We start from the raw sequence: 18,962 nt of genomic DNA on the forward strand, positions 1-18,962 counted from the left end.
TTTGAAAGATCGAATAATGGACGTTTGGTGCACATTAGAAGCAGTCCTAAATTCATATTAGTTAGCTATAGAACAAAAATAAGCATACTATTGACTTTTTCGGAAAATTTACTATTAAAATGAGGTGTCACATGCTATGGTTTTCATTTTTCAAAACTTCACTTTAATTCAAAAGGGCGGATTTCAAGATGGCTGCCGTCAAGGATAACCCTTACCGTATCACTTCCCTCTAGCCATAATATGTATTACCGAAGCTTTTATCCATTTATTATCATTAATACGCGGGTTAGAAGCGGATGTAAGGGACTTACGCATATAGTAAGTATAAACAATTAATATGCCTGTAACTTTTCCCCAAATGGAAGTATCTTAAAACTAACTTCATTATTGTCTTCCTGATTAAATTCTACCCCGAAATTATGTATCGTATTGCCCTATTCCTATTTCAAAAACTTGACCTTAATTCAAAATGGCGGATTTCAAGATGGCTGCCGTCAAGGTTATACTTACCATACGACTTCCCCCTAGGCCTTATATGTACCTACCGTATATGTACCTTATATGTACATATGTGATGATAGTTGTTTTATCATTAGCACTCCGTTTACAAAGGGTAGTAAGGGACTTCTGCAGTAATCTCTAATAACCACATCACAACTCTTAAAAATTATAGAAAAATAGAAAACATGCACCATGGCAAAAATTTCTGTCATAACAAATAATACATACATGTCCTCTATTAGCAAAAAAAAAAAAAAAATCATTGAAATCGGAGCCAGACAATTGGGTGATGTCCCTTGTAAGTAGCCAGATTTCTCTTTTATTTTTGTTTCTTATGCAACGTCATCCGATTTGTCTACTTAAGACATACGCTTTTTTTTTCATGTTATAAACAGATGAAAAAAAAGTCTAATAATTTAGAACGTTTTATTTCATTCAAACGGATATATACACTTTTTGTTAAAATTAACATGAGAAACGTATAGAAACTATCAACATAGAATAGCAAATATAACAGTTAAAGAACGTAAAAATATCACTTATATTTTCAGTACTTAACAATATGTTTTAAGTTGGCAGATTAAATTATCACCTGCAATATATTTAAAAAAAAAAAAATCATTCCTCATCCTCGAACTGCGACGATTTGCAAATTTATACGTTCCTATTTCAATTATGTTCTTTTGCTTATCCTTAAGGTGTACAGTCATGTCCAAAATAATTGTCGAATATCTATAAATGTCTTCTTGTGGGAATATAATTTGATAATGATTTTGCAGAGTACTTTTAATACTGTTACTATGTGTATAATTGGGAAATGTGTATTTGTGGTAAATTTCATAGGAAAAGAATTATAAATACGAAAATTAGAATGAAAAAAAAAATGTTGCTAAATGGACAAGAAAGTTTTTTTTTCGTTGTATTGTTCATATTTACTTTTCTTTTGACATGTCTTTGCCGATTATACACATACTAACATTATAAGAAATACCGGGCGAAATAGTTATTAAATTATATTCTTACAATAACATATTTATAGACATGACAATCATTTTGGACATGACTGTATCTTCTTGTCAAACCTGAAAGAAAACAAAACACGCAGCGTGTAAAGGAACTAAAATATAATCAACCTCACTAACTCCATGGTAATCGAGGATAAGGAACGAGCTTCCCTTGAAATATTTTGCAGTTGGTAATTCACAATAAATTTGCCAAGTTGAAATATTACGTATCGAAAATATAACAATTCTAACAAGATTTATGAACTAATATTACCTACACTAAAAATAACACTTATTCCAGGACATGAAAAAATCAGGTAAACTTATGTCGAAATTTGCTCAGTGTAGCCCCTGAAATCACAACTTTCATCAACATGTACTGGCTATTTTTAGGATCTGCTGCCACTTCGGTTACTGCCGCTTCTTTGTACAGCCAACTACAATAAAAAAATACAATACAATTATGATTAAATATGTTATTTTAAAACATTGTCAGTTATAAGATTACAGTAAATTCCATCTAACTTGAAAGAAGCATAGAACAACCTTTCATCCTATTTTGAAATGGAAGTAGACAAATGTGAGATGATGTTGGAATGGCAAAGCACATCTACTAACGAGTATTCAGTAACTCCTACAAGCCATGACAATACTAAGTAATACTGCTTTCATGCCTTTCCAGTTGAATTAACTGTGAATTAACCTAATATAACAAGCTCTTCATATTACAGCAACAGATATTTATTCATTTATTGAACAAATTTCCCAGATACAGCATAATTTTGCCATTTTACACAAGGAAATGTTAACAAATAAATAATATATATATGGTATCTCAAAAGTCCCCTGACATAGGATAGCTGTTATTATCAGTTACAATAAAATGTAAGAGAGGAAACCGTCTCAAATATAATGTTTTCAATCTAAAGTGAAAGATTTTTTTTTTAAAATCGGATGGGCCGTTTGGGCTGTACACTCTTTATGCACCAAATGTTAAATGAAAATGCAACGTTGTCATTTACTTGGGACTCGGGAAGGGAAGGACGGGTCGGGAGGTGGACTAATTTTGTAAGAGTATGATGAATGGGGGCATCTTTGAAATGGGAGCTAGCCATCGACAGTAACATGTTAGCATAACAGACAGTAACTTCATTCACTTATGTTGTGGGTCCAGGTAAATGGCAACGTTGCATTTTCATTTAACATTGGGCACAAAGAGTGTACAGCCCAATCGGCTCGTCAGATTAAAAAAAAAAAAAATCCTTTACTTTAGATTGAAAACGCATTTGGAGACGGTTTCCCCTCTTACATTTTGTTGCAGCTCTGATAATAACAGTTACCCTATGTCTGGAGACTTTTGAGACACCCTGTATATATATAAATAGTGTATCAACAACAATAACAACAAGTGCAAAAGTAATATTATTTGGCCAACAAGCGTTTAATTACTCTGTCAAACACCGGGTAGCTAGAAAAAAATTCACCTCACTTGTTAGAGTATTATAGTAGCTCAGTATTCAGTGAAAAAAAGATCTCTGTATAATTGCCAATCTGGGGCGGGCAAGATGGAATAGGTGCGTATTCCGGGTTTTGCGGGACACAGAAGGATAATTCTTGAAGTTGGATTTTCGATCTAAAGTTCCCATTAACTATCGTACGAAGAAACTTCAAGTCAGAGATATTTCTGCCTACTCCCGGAAACTGGATATTAAGACATCGCAAGAGTTCCTCGGGTAATATTTGAAGTGCGGAAGACGAAAGCGTACTATAACAATAAAGAAATCGAGAATAGAATCAGATATCATGGAGAGGAAGACCAACAGTCGAAAGCAGGACGAACACACCTGGCAGCGAATAGGTGGAAACTTGTACTGAATCTGGACAATACATGGTCGTATCTGTAAAAATGAGATATAAAAAAGAGGGCCGTCTTTTTCCGTTCCCGTGATTTCAGAAGTCGTTCTGACTGGATACGTCAATGTGTAAAAAGTCTTCTACGCGGCTTCATACTCTACGGTAATGGCAAATTTAAGCTATGAAAAGTGAACAAAAAGGCTAAAATCAATGCAGTTTACTACCAGGCGAACATTTTAGAGCCACTATACTGTCACGATATCCCATCCCTATATGGAAACGAAACATCTGATGTTGTCATTCATCAGGAGACGTCCCGTCATACGATACAGTCAATGATTACGTATATGGAAAGGATGGCACGTAGGACGGGAATTTTTGCAACCTCATTTACAGACATTTCTGTGAAATCCCCTTACGCATCCCTTATGGATTTTTGTGGTCTTCCATTGTTAAAAACTAATGTTAGATCGTCAACAGCCACGTACAATAGACGATCTTTCGAAAGTTAGTCACGAGGAATGGAACAGATTTGATCAAACTATGCTTCAACGCAGTCTCCTTCAGTAGAAATTCAGATGCAGGACAATAGTTAACATTGAGAGCTTCCACACTGAGCAAAACCGCTGATGGCAACGCAGTAGTTCTTAAGCTGGTGAGGATGCCGAATTCTTTACCATAAACTTAAAACGACCTTTCGAAGTTTGCTACCAAACTACAACAGAAGACTACCTGTAAGCGCATTTTGTCATCCCGAACTTGATTCTCTATAGCATCTTGACTGTATTAGTCTCTAGGACACATTAGATTGAAGTGGAAACAGAAATGAATGTGATTCACTAACTTGTCAGCGTTATTATCAATCACATCTAAGACTTTCGATTTTTTTCTTTACGGGAAACAATTTTTGGTGATTTACAGCACTGGTTCCCAACCTTTTTTTAGACTAACAACACATTTTCCTGAACGCCCACGGCTTCGTGACACACACATTCGATTTTTTAAAATTAATCTATAATAAAAGTCACATTATGTTTGTGACTTCGTACCGCTTGAACCACTCAACCGATTTTGATCAAATTTTCAATATATATGAGGTTCGGGCCTGGGAAGGTTTTCATCATTTTATTTTGAAGTAACGTAGGAGGAGAACGTATAAAATTTACTTTATAAAAAATAAACTTTAATAAGTCTTGAATCACGTGACCGATCTCAAGCAAGTTTGCCACATAGATGAGGTTCGGGCCTGGGAAGGTTTTAATTTCACTTTGGCGGTGCAACTTAGGGGAAGGAAGAGATATTTAAAAATGACCGATACTAGTGTTGAATCCATAGTTTTCGGGGTCGCTGAGATGAACAGTGACACTTCCCATGCCGCTTAAATCTAAATTTAGCCCCGCAACCTGGGGAAGGAGGAGATATATATATAAAATGATCGAAAATGACCGATATTAGTGTCGAATTCATAGTTTTCGGGGTCACTGAGATGAACAGTGATATTATCGATGCCGTTTATATCAAAATTCAGTTCCCATTGACTTTTATGTCCAAAATGAAACTATTCTCTCTTTGCGAAAAACCGGCAATTTGCTAGTAACAATATAAATTTTAATAGCGCAAGATTACAAGTTTCTCTAAAGGTCTGAGCATTGCTGCTATAGCAGGACCAACAAGAGATGGTCTCTCAAGTTTCTTACCATATGTGGGTGGAAAATGCAGCCTCTACTTTGGTGTTAATGTTACCAACCACGGTCACTCTGTCTTACACCATTAATTAAATTCTATTATAAATGCACCGAAAAAAGCCTTGACACGTGAGTAGTGGCAACGCCGCTGCGTGTTATCAGAGACATTCTTTTGCTGGCCCTGCTATAGCTGCGTAGTACTGAGCATTGTTGCTGCCACTGGAGTCGTTGACTGGTATAGTCTGTCTCAAAATTCATTTTAACTAATTAATAAATGTTTTATGATTTTCAGCGAACTTAAAAGGTTCGTTACTGAATTCTCTGTCTGTCTGTCTTGTTATTTGCGATTTTTTTTTAATTTTGAGTCCTCCGTTCGATAGAGCATCAAAAACTTTGAGATGATGGAGTTTTTCGCGTCACTCTTATTCCCGACATATTGGCCAAAAAATCACAGATTTCCGGAGATTTAAGAAGCCATATCTCGGAAACCATAAGTTATAGAGAAATTCTATTGATGTTGATCAATACCTAAGATGATGGTGAATATTTTGGTACCAAATAGTAATCGGTGGCCACTGGTTTGGTCACTGGTCAGTTGGCCAGTGGCCACCAATTTTAATATTGGTACCAGAATGTTTACCATCCTCTTAGGTATTAACACCAGTATCTTTCTATGACTTACTGTTCCCGAGATATTGGCCAAAGAATAGCTCCAATTTCACGAGATTTAAGGAGCCATATTTTGGGAACCATAAGGCTAATTTTAGACAGAAGCATTTATCGTAGCTTTCTCGTAGCAGATGTGCTGCCAAAAATCTCGTATAATATTCTATGGCATCAAAAGTATACGGTGTTTTACACGGTAGCATTTTGATAAGCATCTTGTCGTGACGTAGCAAACAAATCACTGGAAAAGAGCGCAATTATGGCTCCGAAACTAAAAACAGACGGCCTTATGCAGAGTCGTTTTGACGTATGATTAGCATCATACTAAAGGGCTGACTACTATAAGAAAAATATATTAGTCGAACTCTTTAGTATGGCACTAATAACGCGTCAGAATGACTCTGCATAAGGCCCAGAGATTTCAATCGCTATTTCTTCTTGCCCCATATGCTTATTATGATACAAAGGACTTTTTAACTTTGTACAAACAAGGATGCTCCTCATATTTTTCAGTCAGCATGATATTAGCATCCCTGCAGCATTTGCTACTTTGTAGGATATCGACGATACGATTTTTGCTACGAGAAATGCTACGATAAATGCTTCCGTCTAAAACTAACCTAAGTCTCAGAGAGATCATATTGATGTTGATCTATACTTAAGAGGCTGGTGAATATTTCGGTACCAAATAGTAACCGGTGGCCAGTGTTGGGCAAATTTCAATTGAATTAACAATTAATCTGTAAATTTAATTGTTAATTGCAATTAACAATTGAAATAAGTAATGGTTAATTGTTAATTGCAGTTGGCCATTAAAAAAGGAGAATCAATTGCAATTGATCAATTGATTGAAAGTAATTGCAGTGGAAAGTAATTGCAATTGAATTCTGTAATTCAATTGCAATTGAAATTAATTGGCAATTGATTCAATTGCAATTGATTTCCACAGCAATTACTTTCAATTGATTGATCAATTGCAATTGATTTTCACTGATTAATTTTCAACACTGTAGTTCAGAGAGGGCGTGGGGCAATGAAAACTTTAGCCACGACCAATTGACTCACCACCCGTCGTGACCCACGACCCACCGCGACCCACTCTGACCCACCACCCACCATAAACCACTCTTACCCACTGTGACCCACAGACCCACCAAAACCCATTGTCATCAACTCTGACCCATGATTCATGCCCTCTTCTCTACTGACTAAAGAGTTTAAACTTGTAATAAATCAAGCCTATAAAATTATCACTCATCGGAGTTTGAATTTTTACGATCAATAGCTCAAGCACCGCACTAATACAATAACGGCGGATCTGACCTTTCTAATATAAATAAAATAAAGTTTGTTCGTGTGTCTATCTGTCTATCTTTGTGCGACCTGTGGACGAGACGAGTGGACCGAAACTTTTCAAAATTTGGTCACGGGTAGCTTGGTCTAGGCCCCAGACCAAGACGAAGAGTTTTTTTTAATTCCTTACTAGGGGGTCTCCAGGGGACGTTTACCGGGACCGAGCTGGGGACCAGACAAGTCGACCGAGAGTTACCAAATTTTGGTCAAAGATACCTTGGTTCAGGTCCCACACCAAGGCAAAGCTTTTTCGAAAAAATCGAACCAGGGGGTCTCAGGGGGGCGTTTACCGGGACATGTAAAAGTAGTAGAAAATGACCGATATCAGTGTCGATTTCATAGTTTTCGGGGTAGCTGAGCTCATTGGTGAAACTCAAGACCGCGTTTACTTTCACATTTAGCCCCCATCAGATAAGAAACGGGGGCATTATAACGGGGATCACGAGACATGTAAAAATAATCCACAATGACCGATGTCAAATCCGTAGTTTTCGCGGAGGCTGAGATCAATGGTGATACTTTCATTAGCAAAGATTTTCAAATTTAGCCACCATTGTATGCGGGCCGGGAGTCACCGGAGGTGGGGAATTGCGAGACATGTAAAAATAATGGAAAGTGACCGATATTAGTGTCAAATCCATAGTTTTCGCTGTCGCTGAGATGAATGGTGATACTTCCACAGGCGTTGACTTCCAAATACAGCCCCCATCGGCTTCGGGCCAGAGGCATTGTTTTTCTTTTTTTTTTCAAAATTGGAACCAGAGGATTATAGGGACTTTTACCGGCATATGTAAAAAGTAGTAGAAAATGGCAGATGTTAGTGTCACATTCATAGTTTTCGCGGTATTAGTTGGGGGTTGGTGGGGACCAGAGGAGATTTTTTCACAATACGAACCAAGGGGGTCTGAGGGGGCGTTCACCGGGACATGTAAAAGTACTAGAATTTGTGTCGAATCCATATTTATCGGAGTTGCTCAGACCTATAGTGACACCCCCGATAGTGTTTACGTTCAAATTCAGCCCCCTCGGCCTTCCCAATGAAAACACATATACGTTGTTGGATATATATTCACACAAAATATATCCAATGTTAGAAATGTTTCTTAATTGTTCTCCCGTTGTTCAGTTTGTTTACATTGATATTTTATCTGATCCGTTCGATGAACGAGCATAACAGCTAGTACGAAATGGTAAAGTGTTTGTTATGGACCAAATTACAATGAATTCAATTATATAGATAATTATTATAATTCTAACTAATAATTATTTCGTTGTTGAATTATAGAGCTCGTCCGTGGCTAAGCGGTTAGCGTACGCGCCTTTGGCGTGGAAGACCCGGGTTCGATTCCCGGCGGGAGCTCATGTGGTTCGGATTCCACGTTAATTAGTAGGTCCATGTCCCATATAGCCTCGCTGCTGACCGGGACGTTAAACCCCAAAATCAACTCAAAATCAAATCAACTTGTTGAATTATACATACTTTTCAGTGGAAAAATGAATAAAATTTAAAAGTCCCAAATCAACGTAAAGGAAAAATGTATAAAATTTTCCATATAATTAAGCTTACAAACTTAAAATTTCCATGTAATTAAAGCTAAATTTCCATTTTTGTGTCGTTTTGTGCGCCTATTTCCTCGTTTTCTGCGTCACCGGAAATGGGTCAATGTTATCCTACAAATATGGTGGAACAAGTTAATATTGTTCCGTCAGGAACGATTTCGAGGTTGTTTCCTTCACATCGTCTTGTGCGTGTTTTCTACCGTTTTGTAAGCCTATTTCCACGTTTTGTGATTTAATGGTAGTGGGTCAAAATGGGCATTCAATGTGGGAAGAAAACTGATCCACTCTCCCACCAGTATCGAATTTCAAGGTTGGTTTTTTCGCATTGTTTAGTGCATATTTATACCGTTTCTGCGCATACTTTCACGTTTTGTAAGCCAACGAAAGTGGGTCAAAGGCGACCTACAAATATGGCAGAGAAAGACATATTCATTCAACTTTCAAGGTCCATTTTGACCCTCTCCCACTGATGCACAAAGCGACACAAATCATGTATAAAAAATGTGAAGGAAACGACCTCATTTGATCGTGACGGAACAGCATTAAGTTATTCCGCTATACTTGTAGGCCATTTTGACCCATTTTTGTTGTCGCACTAAATTGGAAATAGAAGCACTAAAGTGGAAATAGGAGCACAAAACGGTACAAAGCAGGCACTGTACGATGCGAAAGAAACGACCTCCAAATTCGATAGTGGCGGAACAATGGCTCTATTTTCTCACACATTGGTGGACCATTTTGACGCATTTCTGGTGATGCTCAAAACGTGGAAGTAGGCGAACAGAACGGTATAAAATACACACTAAATGATGCGAAAGAACCAACCCCTAAATTCGATAGTGGCGGAATAGTGAGCCATTTAACTCCCACTTTAAAGGCCCGTTTAACTCACTTCCGGTGACGCACAAGACGAGGAAGTAGGCACAGAAAACTTTTTAAAAAATAATCACTAAACGATGCGAAAGAAACGACCTAGAAATTCGACAGTGTCGGAACAATGGGTCATTTTGGTCACACTTTGGAGGTCCATTTTCACACACTTCTGGTGACGCGCAAAACGTGAAAATAAGGGCACGAAACATTCACTAGTCGACGCGAAAGGAAGGACCACGAAATTCGGTAGGTATAGTGGCGGAGCAGTGGGTCATTTTCGTCCCACCTTCGAGGCCCATTTTGACCGTCTTCCAGTGACGCACAAAACGTCGAAATACGCGCACAAAAGGGTATGCAATGTGAAATTAACGACCTCGAAATTCGATAGTAGCGGAAATCTTGGTCATTTTCGTCCCATCTTGGAAGGCCATTTTGATCCACTTCAGGTGAGGCATAGAACGTGGAAATAAGGGCACGAAACGGCACGAAAATCCACTAGTCGATACAAAAGGAAGGATATCGAAATTCAGTAGTGGCGAAGCAGTGGGTCATTTTCGTCCCACCTTCGAGGCCCATTTTGACCATCTTCCAGTGACGCACAAAACGTCGAAATAGACGTATAAAAGGGTACGCGATGTGAAATTAACGACCTCGAGATTTAATAGTGGCGGAACTCTTGATCGGTTTCGTCCCACCTTGGGGACTCATTTTAACCCACATCCCACGACGTACAAAACGGAAGTGGACGCACAAAACGGCACAAAACGATGTGAAGGAAACGATCTCGAAATTCATTGGTGGCGGAAGAGCAATAACTTGTTCCGCCATATTTGTAGGCCCATTTTGACCCACTTCCGGTGATGCACAAAATGTGGGAATAGGCGCATAAAGCGACACAAAACACGCACAAAAGATGCAAAACAAAGTACCCTGAAATTCGTTGGTGGCGGAACAAGTTAATGACGCCGTGAGCACCAATATAAGTATATACTGTAGTTCTTACCAGTTGGCGCGGTGGGTCAGTGGTAGAGCGTTCACCTCCGGTGCTTTAGGTCCCTGGTTTGATCCCAGCTCGCGCAGTTTGTACTTTGTGGTGGACAAACACCGTGCTCGTGGATTTTCTCGGGGTTCTCCCGTTTCCTCCCACTTTCTTCATTTCGTTCATTTCCTATCATCACCGTCTCCTTTAGTCTAACCGGCATAATCGTGAGACGTAAAACTAAAGATTTCATATCATTTTTTGTAATTCTTACCATCAAGGCTGAGAACTGCACGGTCCAATTTTTTAGCCAAAGTAGAAGCCCAACCGGAATAGTGATGTCAACCGACTCGGATCGGTTCAACTGAGCGTACAGCTTGAACTGGCTTGGTTGGGATTACGCATCGACTGGGCTCAATTGAGCCAATGGCTTGAACCGGCTCCGTTGAAACGAGTCCATAGGCTTGGTTCGGGTCAGCTTAACTGAGCCGATGGCTCGAACCGTCTCGGTTGGGGTAAGCAATCAGCTCGGTTCGGCTCGGCTCGTGTGAGCCATCGGCTCGAGCTGGCTAGGTTGGATGAGCTGTTGGCTCGGCTCACTTCTCGGTTCGGCTCGATAAGTGAATAAGCTGTGAGCGAGCCGCTTGAGCTGTTGACAACCCTAAACCCGGGTCGAGCAGTTTTGAACATGTTTGGCTGGAGTTCCATAACTTTTAATAATTTTTGGCTCGAGCCCGAATATTTGATCCTCCTGAACTCAAACCAAGAACCTCGTGACCGATGTCCTTGCCTCCTGAAGATTTCTTGACGACCGAGATCGACAGTCAACTAATTTTTAGTATTCCGATACAAACCGCCTATATTCCATGTATATACAGGTACACGGTGTTATAAGGATAATAATTAATTATAGTAGTAGTAGTAGTATCATTGATAATTATATTGTCTATGTAGGATACTTGAAGATAGTAGTACTTGGAACTACACAAAGATTTTAGCTCGAATTGGCTCGACTAGACTAGAAACTCGATCCGAATTCGAGTCGAGTTGGGGGAAATTTTTCGAGCCGAGATCTCAAGTCGAGCTCAAAGATGTCTGCTTCGAGTCGAGTCGAGTTTTAAAGAAAACTCGCTCGAACTCGTTGGTGCCCATTCCTATTGTACGCATGACGGGCATATAGAGTTCTTTCGAGGGGGATAGAACCATAAACATTATATATTTTTTAAAAAACTTAGTTTCCCGGCTTTCTTCCCATGGGGGGAAGGGATGGTAGGTATCCAGGATTTCTTATAAGTACCTTATTTGAAATATGTAAAACAGTAACAAGTGGACAACACAATACACACACATCTTCTTATCTTCAGTTTTAATTGCTGATTTCAATTGCAATTAACAATTACAATTAACAATTACAAGTTTCAATTGTCAATTGCAATTAACAATTAAATGTTTCAATTGCACCCTTTGCAATTGACAATTAACAATTAAAAGTTTCAATTGCCTGGTGACCAATTAACAATTGACGAAAATTTAATTGCAAATTTTATGATTGAATTCAATTGCAATTGAAATTAATTGTCAATTACAAATTGAAATCAATTGCAATTGATTTTCAAAGCAATTACTTTCAATTGATTGATCAATTGCAATTGATTTCAATTGATTTTGCCCAACACTGCCGGTGGCCACTGGCTCCCCAGATATTAGCCAAAAAAATTCGAGTTTCTGGAGATTTAAGGAGATAGGGTAAACTATATAGTGATGGGCAACTTAAGAACCATCTTTTTATAGTAATTCCAATACAGACCAATTAGTTTTGTATATTTCAAAATTGTGTTTTCACCGTTAGATTCTGCAATGTTTCTACTAAAAAACTGTGTATGTTTTAGTCTGCTGCAATTCAATTACATTTAAAAAATATATATAAAGTGTCATGATGTGTGACTATATAGTGATGGGCACCGAGAATTCTAACTTGGGCACTTTTAATATAAGTGATGGGCATTTCAAGCTAACCCAGTAACTATAACCAAAAATATGTTTTAAAGAAGTACAGGGGTTTGGCATACTAGTTATGTTTTATGTAATTGTTTGACACTTTAAAAAAACTGCGTATTAAGTACATAAATAATCCCTATTTTAAGAGCATCGGTTAAACTCAGCAACTGTTCTACAAAGTGCATATTTACTCACTTGCACTGTCACTAGCTTCCACAATTTGCGGACATGAATACAATAATATATGCTGCTGGCATTACTGTCACATTCAGAGTCTTCATCTTCGGCGTAGGTAGATTCGAGGGCAAGAGACATTTCTTATGAAACTGCGAACTGCATAGACTGCAAGTTGTACACGGTAAGTAAGGCCCCAGAGACTGTCCTCATTGATGGCACTAGATTGAAGATAGTTGAAATTTAGAATGAAATGTCTGGCCTATTTGTTGATTTAGGTCTGCCACACTGTACAAACTGACGCTTTTTTTTTTTTTTTTCATCTAAAGATCTTGATCAGTTCGAAATAGCTGTCGTTTCACTGTTTCACTTGTCGATGGTTCTCCATATTTATTCTCGCAATTTGCCTTATGGATTCCTCCTTCGCTTATGATGCCTGCAACGCTGATTTTCTTGCTAGCTTCCACTGCAGCTTTCTTTTCGAGCCGTTGTCTTTTCTTCCTTTTTTCTTTTTTCTTTGGTCTCTTCTTTTCAGCTTTTCCTTTATAAAGCAGCTTCCACTTCTCGTATGTAATTACAAACGAGATTCTCTTACTTTCTCTTTTACAAGTTTGAGGCCAAACCAAACAATCTTGAAGTAGTGGAATATCAGAACGCCCAAGCTCACTTCTCTTTCCATTCCTTATTGAACTCTGTTCATTACCCACAGCAACACTAGGCTCTTTCCGAATTTCCTTTACTAGACTTTTCCTTTCCGCTTTCAATTGTATCTTCCACTACGTGTGTTTCATTTGCAGCTTCCTCATTATCTTGAGGCGGTGTTTGCATTGTTTGTGCGTCCGTGACCATTGGAGAAGTTTGTGTCAATTTCTCAAATGGGATGTAGAATATGAAAATCTTCATTGTTTCGTGGTCTGTCAAGCTGTTAAAACTGTTGAGTTATTTAGATTTCCTAAGCGCCACCAAATTTGAAAACATTTACACGTTTAAAATGCCACCGACACTAGACTTTTCAAAATTGCTGTTTGATTTCCCTTCTCTTTTACCAAGACACGTACTGAAATCAATAGAATTAGGATTCCAAGGTACAAAGCGCATGCTTTGAAGCCATTTACCAGATTTTCTGACTTTACGCAATTTTTAATTGTGTCTTGTAATAACGGAGCACATTTTTTTTTAGTAACAACTGAGAAGGGTGTTCGCGACGCTAAAGCATAATAGCATCTTTTAATTGGGTGGAAAGCACTAACATCAGCGGGTTGCATTATTCTGGTTGTATTTAGATACAGGGCAATTAACACAATCTGAAGCTCAGAACATCATTAACTTAATTGTAAAGTAAGGTGGGTACTTACATGTCCATCCACAAAGAGGATTTCTGCACATTTGACATTTCTTTTGACTAAATATGGATGGAAAATATTAGAAATGTACTCATAAAAAATTCTGATTTCATCCACACGAAATCACCAACACTTAACACCCCAACCATCGGAAACAGATTCCACTATTTGACTCGGCAGTTTTTATAGTTATAAACAAGCATTGGTAGACATGTAACACCATTTCCTCCAAAAGTGAAAAACCTGTAAGGGCTTCATTTTCATTACCCATAGACACCTCATAAACATTCCGGGTATCCATTTGGGGCAAACTTAAAAACTTGTTTCGTCTGCATTATATACTCTTGAAGCATCTTCCAGAACATGAACAAATTCTCTGATTTTAAATATGTTTTAATTTCTTGAAACCATTTCCGGATATCACATTCACTCACATTAGCACTAGCTAGTGTAACGCTTTCGGAGGCTTTTTGAGATAATATTGGATGCCTACGTAGAAACGACTTATATAACTATGATCCTGGTAAATTGTTCTTGAACGGATTAGGTTTTTATTGTAGACTAACATACGACTGAGCACTAACTTGAACATCTTCCTTACACCTTGGAAAATCTTTCTTGCTTGAAGTTAATAGCCACTCAACAATCAGATTCTCTTCATCTTTCGTTAAAACAGGACTGGGGCCAAATGTAGTCTTCTCTTGACTCTTGAGGTGCCCTTGCAGTGTTGACCTAGGTACATTATATGTTCGAGCAACAGTTTTAATGTTTTGTCCTTTACGAATTGCACTAACAGCGTCCTGAAACTGTTGCTTGGTGTAGATGACTTTCCCCTTGTTGTGCACCGGAGTTTAATTTGAAAAATAAATTATAAACCTCGCTTGGTTATAATAAATGTGTCAGTTTCACAAAGACAAAAATATGTCCAAAAGCAAAGATTATTATATTCCAGAAAAGGGACTCCAAATTACATGCCTAGAATGGGAATTGTTTTGTCTTTAATTTTTCTAGAAATTTTGTCAAGCGAGTTCCGGAAATTTAAACTCCGACTACTCTATTCAATTTCCATGTCTTTCACCATCATGGGATAAGCCATGATTGCTTAAAGTTTGCCAATTAAATTCCACTGACCAAGTAGGCCTAGTTGAAATGCACTTAAGAAACCTTTTTGAATATGATCACAGAAGTATGTAGTCGTTTCAGATAGTTTATTTTAGCTAGCTTCAGTATAAATAGTGTTTAAATGGCACAATTATAGTTGGTACCAAAATCTGGGTTATTTCGGTCAGTTTTATTTAGCCAGTTTGTGAAATATTTTGCTACAAGAGGTGCGCGAATTACGTTTTTAGTAACGGACACAGGAGATTTTACAGTGATGGGAACTGTGCCCATTACTGTTAAAACTTCACTAAAAGACAAAAGAAAATTATCACCAGTACAATAGAATATGATAAGCAAGTTTTCAATGAAAAATGTTTAAAATAATTTTCTTTTCAACACACAGTAATGGGCATCTAAGGCCCATCACTATATAGAAACAAATATCCAACTCAGTAACGGGCACCCCTTCATATTAAAAAAGGATATGTGTAAAACAACTAATTGACCGGTTTAATATATGATTCTTGTGTGAGTATAAAAAAAAAACGCGAAAAATTATATATGAAAAAGAATTAAACCTTAAGAAATGCACTTATCAGTCTTATCAATTTCTTTAAAATACGAAGAAAATTCACTAAATCTTCATGACATTTCTTATTATCGCACACTGAGCGTTCGCGCCAACAAGAAGGCTTACCACATTTTGAACGCAAAAAGACAACATGACTACCAACAATCGAGAGTAATTTTCAGTAAGTTGCCATTCACAGAAGGCTTGTTATTACGGCAAACGATACCAGTGTGCCCATCACTAGACAGTGCCCATCATAGTTGTGTTTACCCTATATTTCGGGAATCGTAAGTCATAGAGAGATGATATTTTGCGATTTTTTGCGAGAAAGAGAAGATACGGACACAACGATTTACTTTTACATTTAGGAACAATGACAGTTATCTTTCCCGCTTCATCTCTCGATTCTTTTCAAGATCGTTGTGGCAATGCTCTTGGAGCATTCTCAACTGGTTTAATTCTAAAAATTCGCGACACACCGTTTGGGAATCACTAACTTACAGGACATTAACAACTGTAACTGGAATACTAAAATGAAATGTGATAATATGAACTATACTACCTAGGTGTGTATATGTATGTATAAACTGTCTTGCCCTCAGTCTAGTGGCTAGCGCGCACGCCTTTACTACAAGGGGACCGAAAGATTCCGGGTGGAAGAGTCTTGAAATTTGAACACACTACGGTAGTTCGGATTCTACCTTAAACTGTAGATCCACGTCTCATATAGCCTCGGTGCTGCAAAGGGACGCTAGACTCCAACCAAAAATATATATATAATCTGTAGTACCTGGTAGCATAATAACCGCAAATAATTTTTATTCTACGAAAAAGTGATGCCAATATCTGAAATATCTCACGATTTCTATACATCATCTGAAAACTAAAGTCACTGTGTCTGAGTTTAGCTTTATGATTTCTTAGAATACCAACATTTTCTTCGTAAAAATACGTCGCGCAGATATCAAGTTTTCAACAATGCACATTTAAGTAGAGCTAATACTAGTTAAGTATACTACCTTGATCAAAACGTTCCAAGAATTCACTCACAAAATTAAAAATGTGAGTTTATTACTGAAAATTGACGTTGTCTCCTTCGAAGTATTCCTCATCGACTGCAATTCACCTATGCCAGCGCTTGATTCAGTTCTCAAAACATCTGTGGTTCTCGATTTTCGGTATGTCCATCAGAGCCGTCTTCCATTTTCGTATTATCTTATCTAGGCTGCTTAAACGTGTTCCCTGTAATGGTTTCTTGAGTCAATGAAACGGGAAAATGTCGCACGGAGATAAATCCGATGAATTCGGTGGCTGCGGAATGGTATTCGTTACGTTTTTGGTAAGAAACTAGCTTATAACGATAGCATTGGTTGACGCTCCGTTGTCACGGTGCAAAATCCACGAGTTCTTTTTCCAGAGATCTTTTCTTTTTAGGCACATTGCTTCACGCAAACGCATCATAATGCCCAAATAATACTTTTTGTGACTGTCTCACTTTCTGGCATAATTTTACGATGTACAACACCGTTGTAACCCGTGAAAACCGTGAGCATCACCTTTTTCGTCTGAAAATGACGTTTTTTTCTTTCTTGGCTCATTGGGTGCTCGCCACTGGTAAACCGCTGTTTTGTTTAAAGCGTCATTGCCGAAACACTTTTCCAACATTTCCAAGGTCTTTGCAGTATTGAAACCGTTTACAACGTAAAATTTAATACACATTCGTTGTTACAAAATTACCTCCATTGCAAAAATCGAAACATGCACGGAAACAGATGAACTCAACACTGCGTCACTTACACAAATGGCAAAGTAGAATGTTCAAATTCGGAAGTAATATCGCTGACAGTTGTGGCAAGCCACAGAAAAAGGAAAGATCATATCAAGTAACTGCGAGCGCCACACGGTGGTGATTCCGGGAACTTTTTGATCAAGGTAGTATTCTTCAGAATGAAATTTAAACGAAATATTTAATTCAAAGTTCAATTGTTAAGCCCTTTAAGCTAAAGGGGAAGATTGGTTAATGCGAGCGAATGATTACGAAAAAAAATAGTGGAATGAGAATGTGGAAAGAAACAGAAGAGACTAAATTGTCCGTCAGAAAATTACATAGATGGGATCGAAATAGGGTATTTTCGCATCACATTGCTGGGCCACTAAGCATTCTACAGTTAATGCAAGAATCGGTTTTCCTAAGCACCATAGTCTTTTTGAGCTGGGCTAATTCCTATAGCTCTGACACAGAGTTTTCTGACCACATTAAAAAACAGTAAAACCTGCCTTTAGTGGAATCGAACAGGACTCGGAAAAATTTCCAGTAAAGATAGGTTTCCGTTTAACGAAAATAAACCTAAGCTTTAAAAATATAAATATGCATATGATCGACATACTGAGACAAAATAAAATGACGTACGCACACCTTCACTTACAGTATTTATTTGTATTGCGAATTAATATGTACGCGCCTTTGAAGTATAAGACTCGGGTTCGATTCGTGGTGGTAACTCATGTGGTTCGGATCCCACGCTAAGCTGTAGGACCATCTCATATGTAGCCTCGCTCCTGAAAGCGACGCTAAACTAAAATCATATCACTAATTAATATAAGAAAAACTCACAATGAACAGCAAAAGGCACTCGACACATTTTTTTTTTTTTTTTTTTTTTTTCAAATAGTCAAGGAGAGTTTTCTACACACTTGCTGCTTGACTTTCCGCGAACATTTTAGCATGAGAAACCACACTAAGTGTATCAGAGTCGTTCTTCCGTAGGGAAAATTTTTACAATTCTTTTTAACGTTTGTAACCATGTTAATAAATTTTAAGACTACATTTTTCTTTCAAACTCACGGGGCACATAGGGTCTGGTCTGTTCTAAATAGTTGAAAAGTGACCAAAATCTCATCAAAAAGTAACTTTAAACCCTGATGTCAAACTTTGGTATAAACTGAATTTTACATATTTTTTTTTCAACCAAAATAGCTGGCTGGCTGGATCATAGCTGAAATACGTTATGTTTTAACATGTTAAGATTAAAATTTATTTTACTTAAGTTTGTCAGCTAACAAAAAAAAAAATGGATTACTTGTGTTTAGAGGTTCATTATATTTATATGAAGCGGAGTAGCTCATATAAATATATTTATATAATTTATTTACCGAGCGAAGTAGCTCAAGTGGTAGAGCGTTGGCTTCGCATTCGGGAGGTCGCGGGTTCGATTCCCGCTGCCGTCCATCCTGACTGAGGTTTTCCAGGGTTTCCCTCAGTCCTACCAGGCAAATGCCGGGGTGGTACCTACTAAACAG

General features: G+C 37.9%; 1 protein-coding gene across 4 annotated transcripts in view; it reads right to left on the bottom strand.

Moving 5' to 3' along the window:
- Window positions 1-913: 913 nt before the first annotated feature.
- LOC145674397 (putative GTP-binding protein 6) overlaps window positions 914-18,962 on the bottom strand; it is a 138,862-nt gene continuing 120,813 nt past the window's right edge. For all 4 annotated transcript variants that reach the window (XM_081744400.1, XM_081744399.1, XM_081744398.1 and 1 more), the window contains exon 10: window positions 914-1,942. In XM_081744400.1, the coding sequence (XP_081600526.1) occupies window positions 1,819-1,942 (124 nt within the window). In that variant the 3' untranslated portion in view covers window positions 914-1,818. The remainder of the gene's footprint in view (window positions 1,943-18,962) is intronic.

This window comes from Thermobia domestica, chromosome 17 (assembly GCF_964235325.1).
Source record: "Thermobia domestica chromosome 17, izTheDome1.hap1.1, whole genome shotgun sequence".
Lineage (NCBI taxonomy): Eukaryota > Metazoa > Arthropoda > Insecta > Zygentoma > Lepismatidae > Thermobia > Thermobia domestica.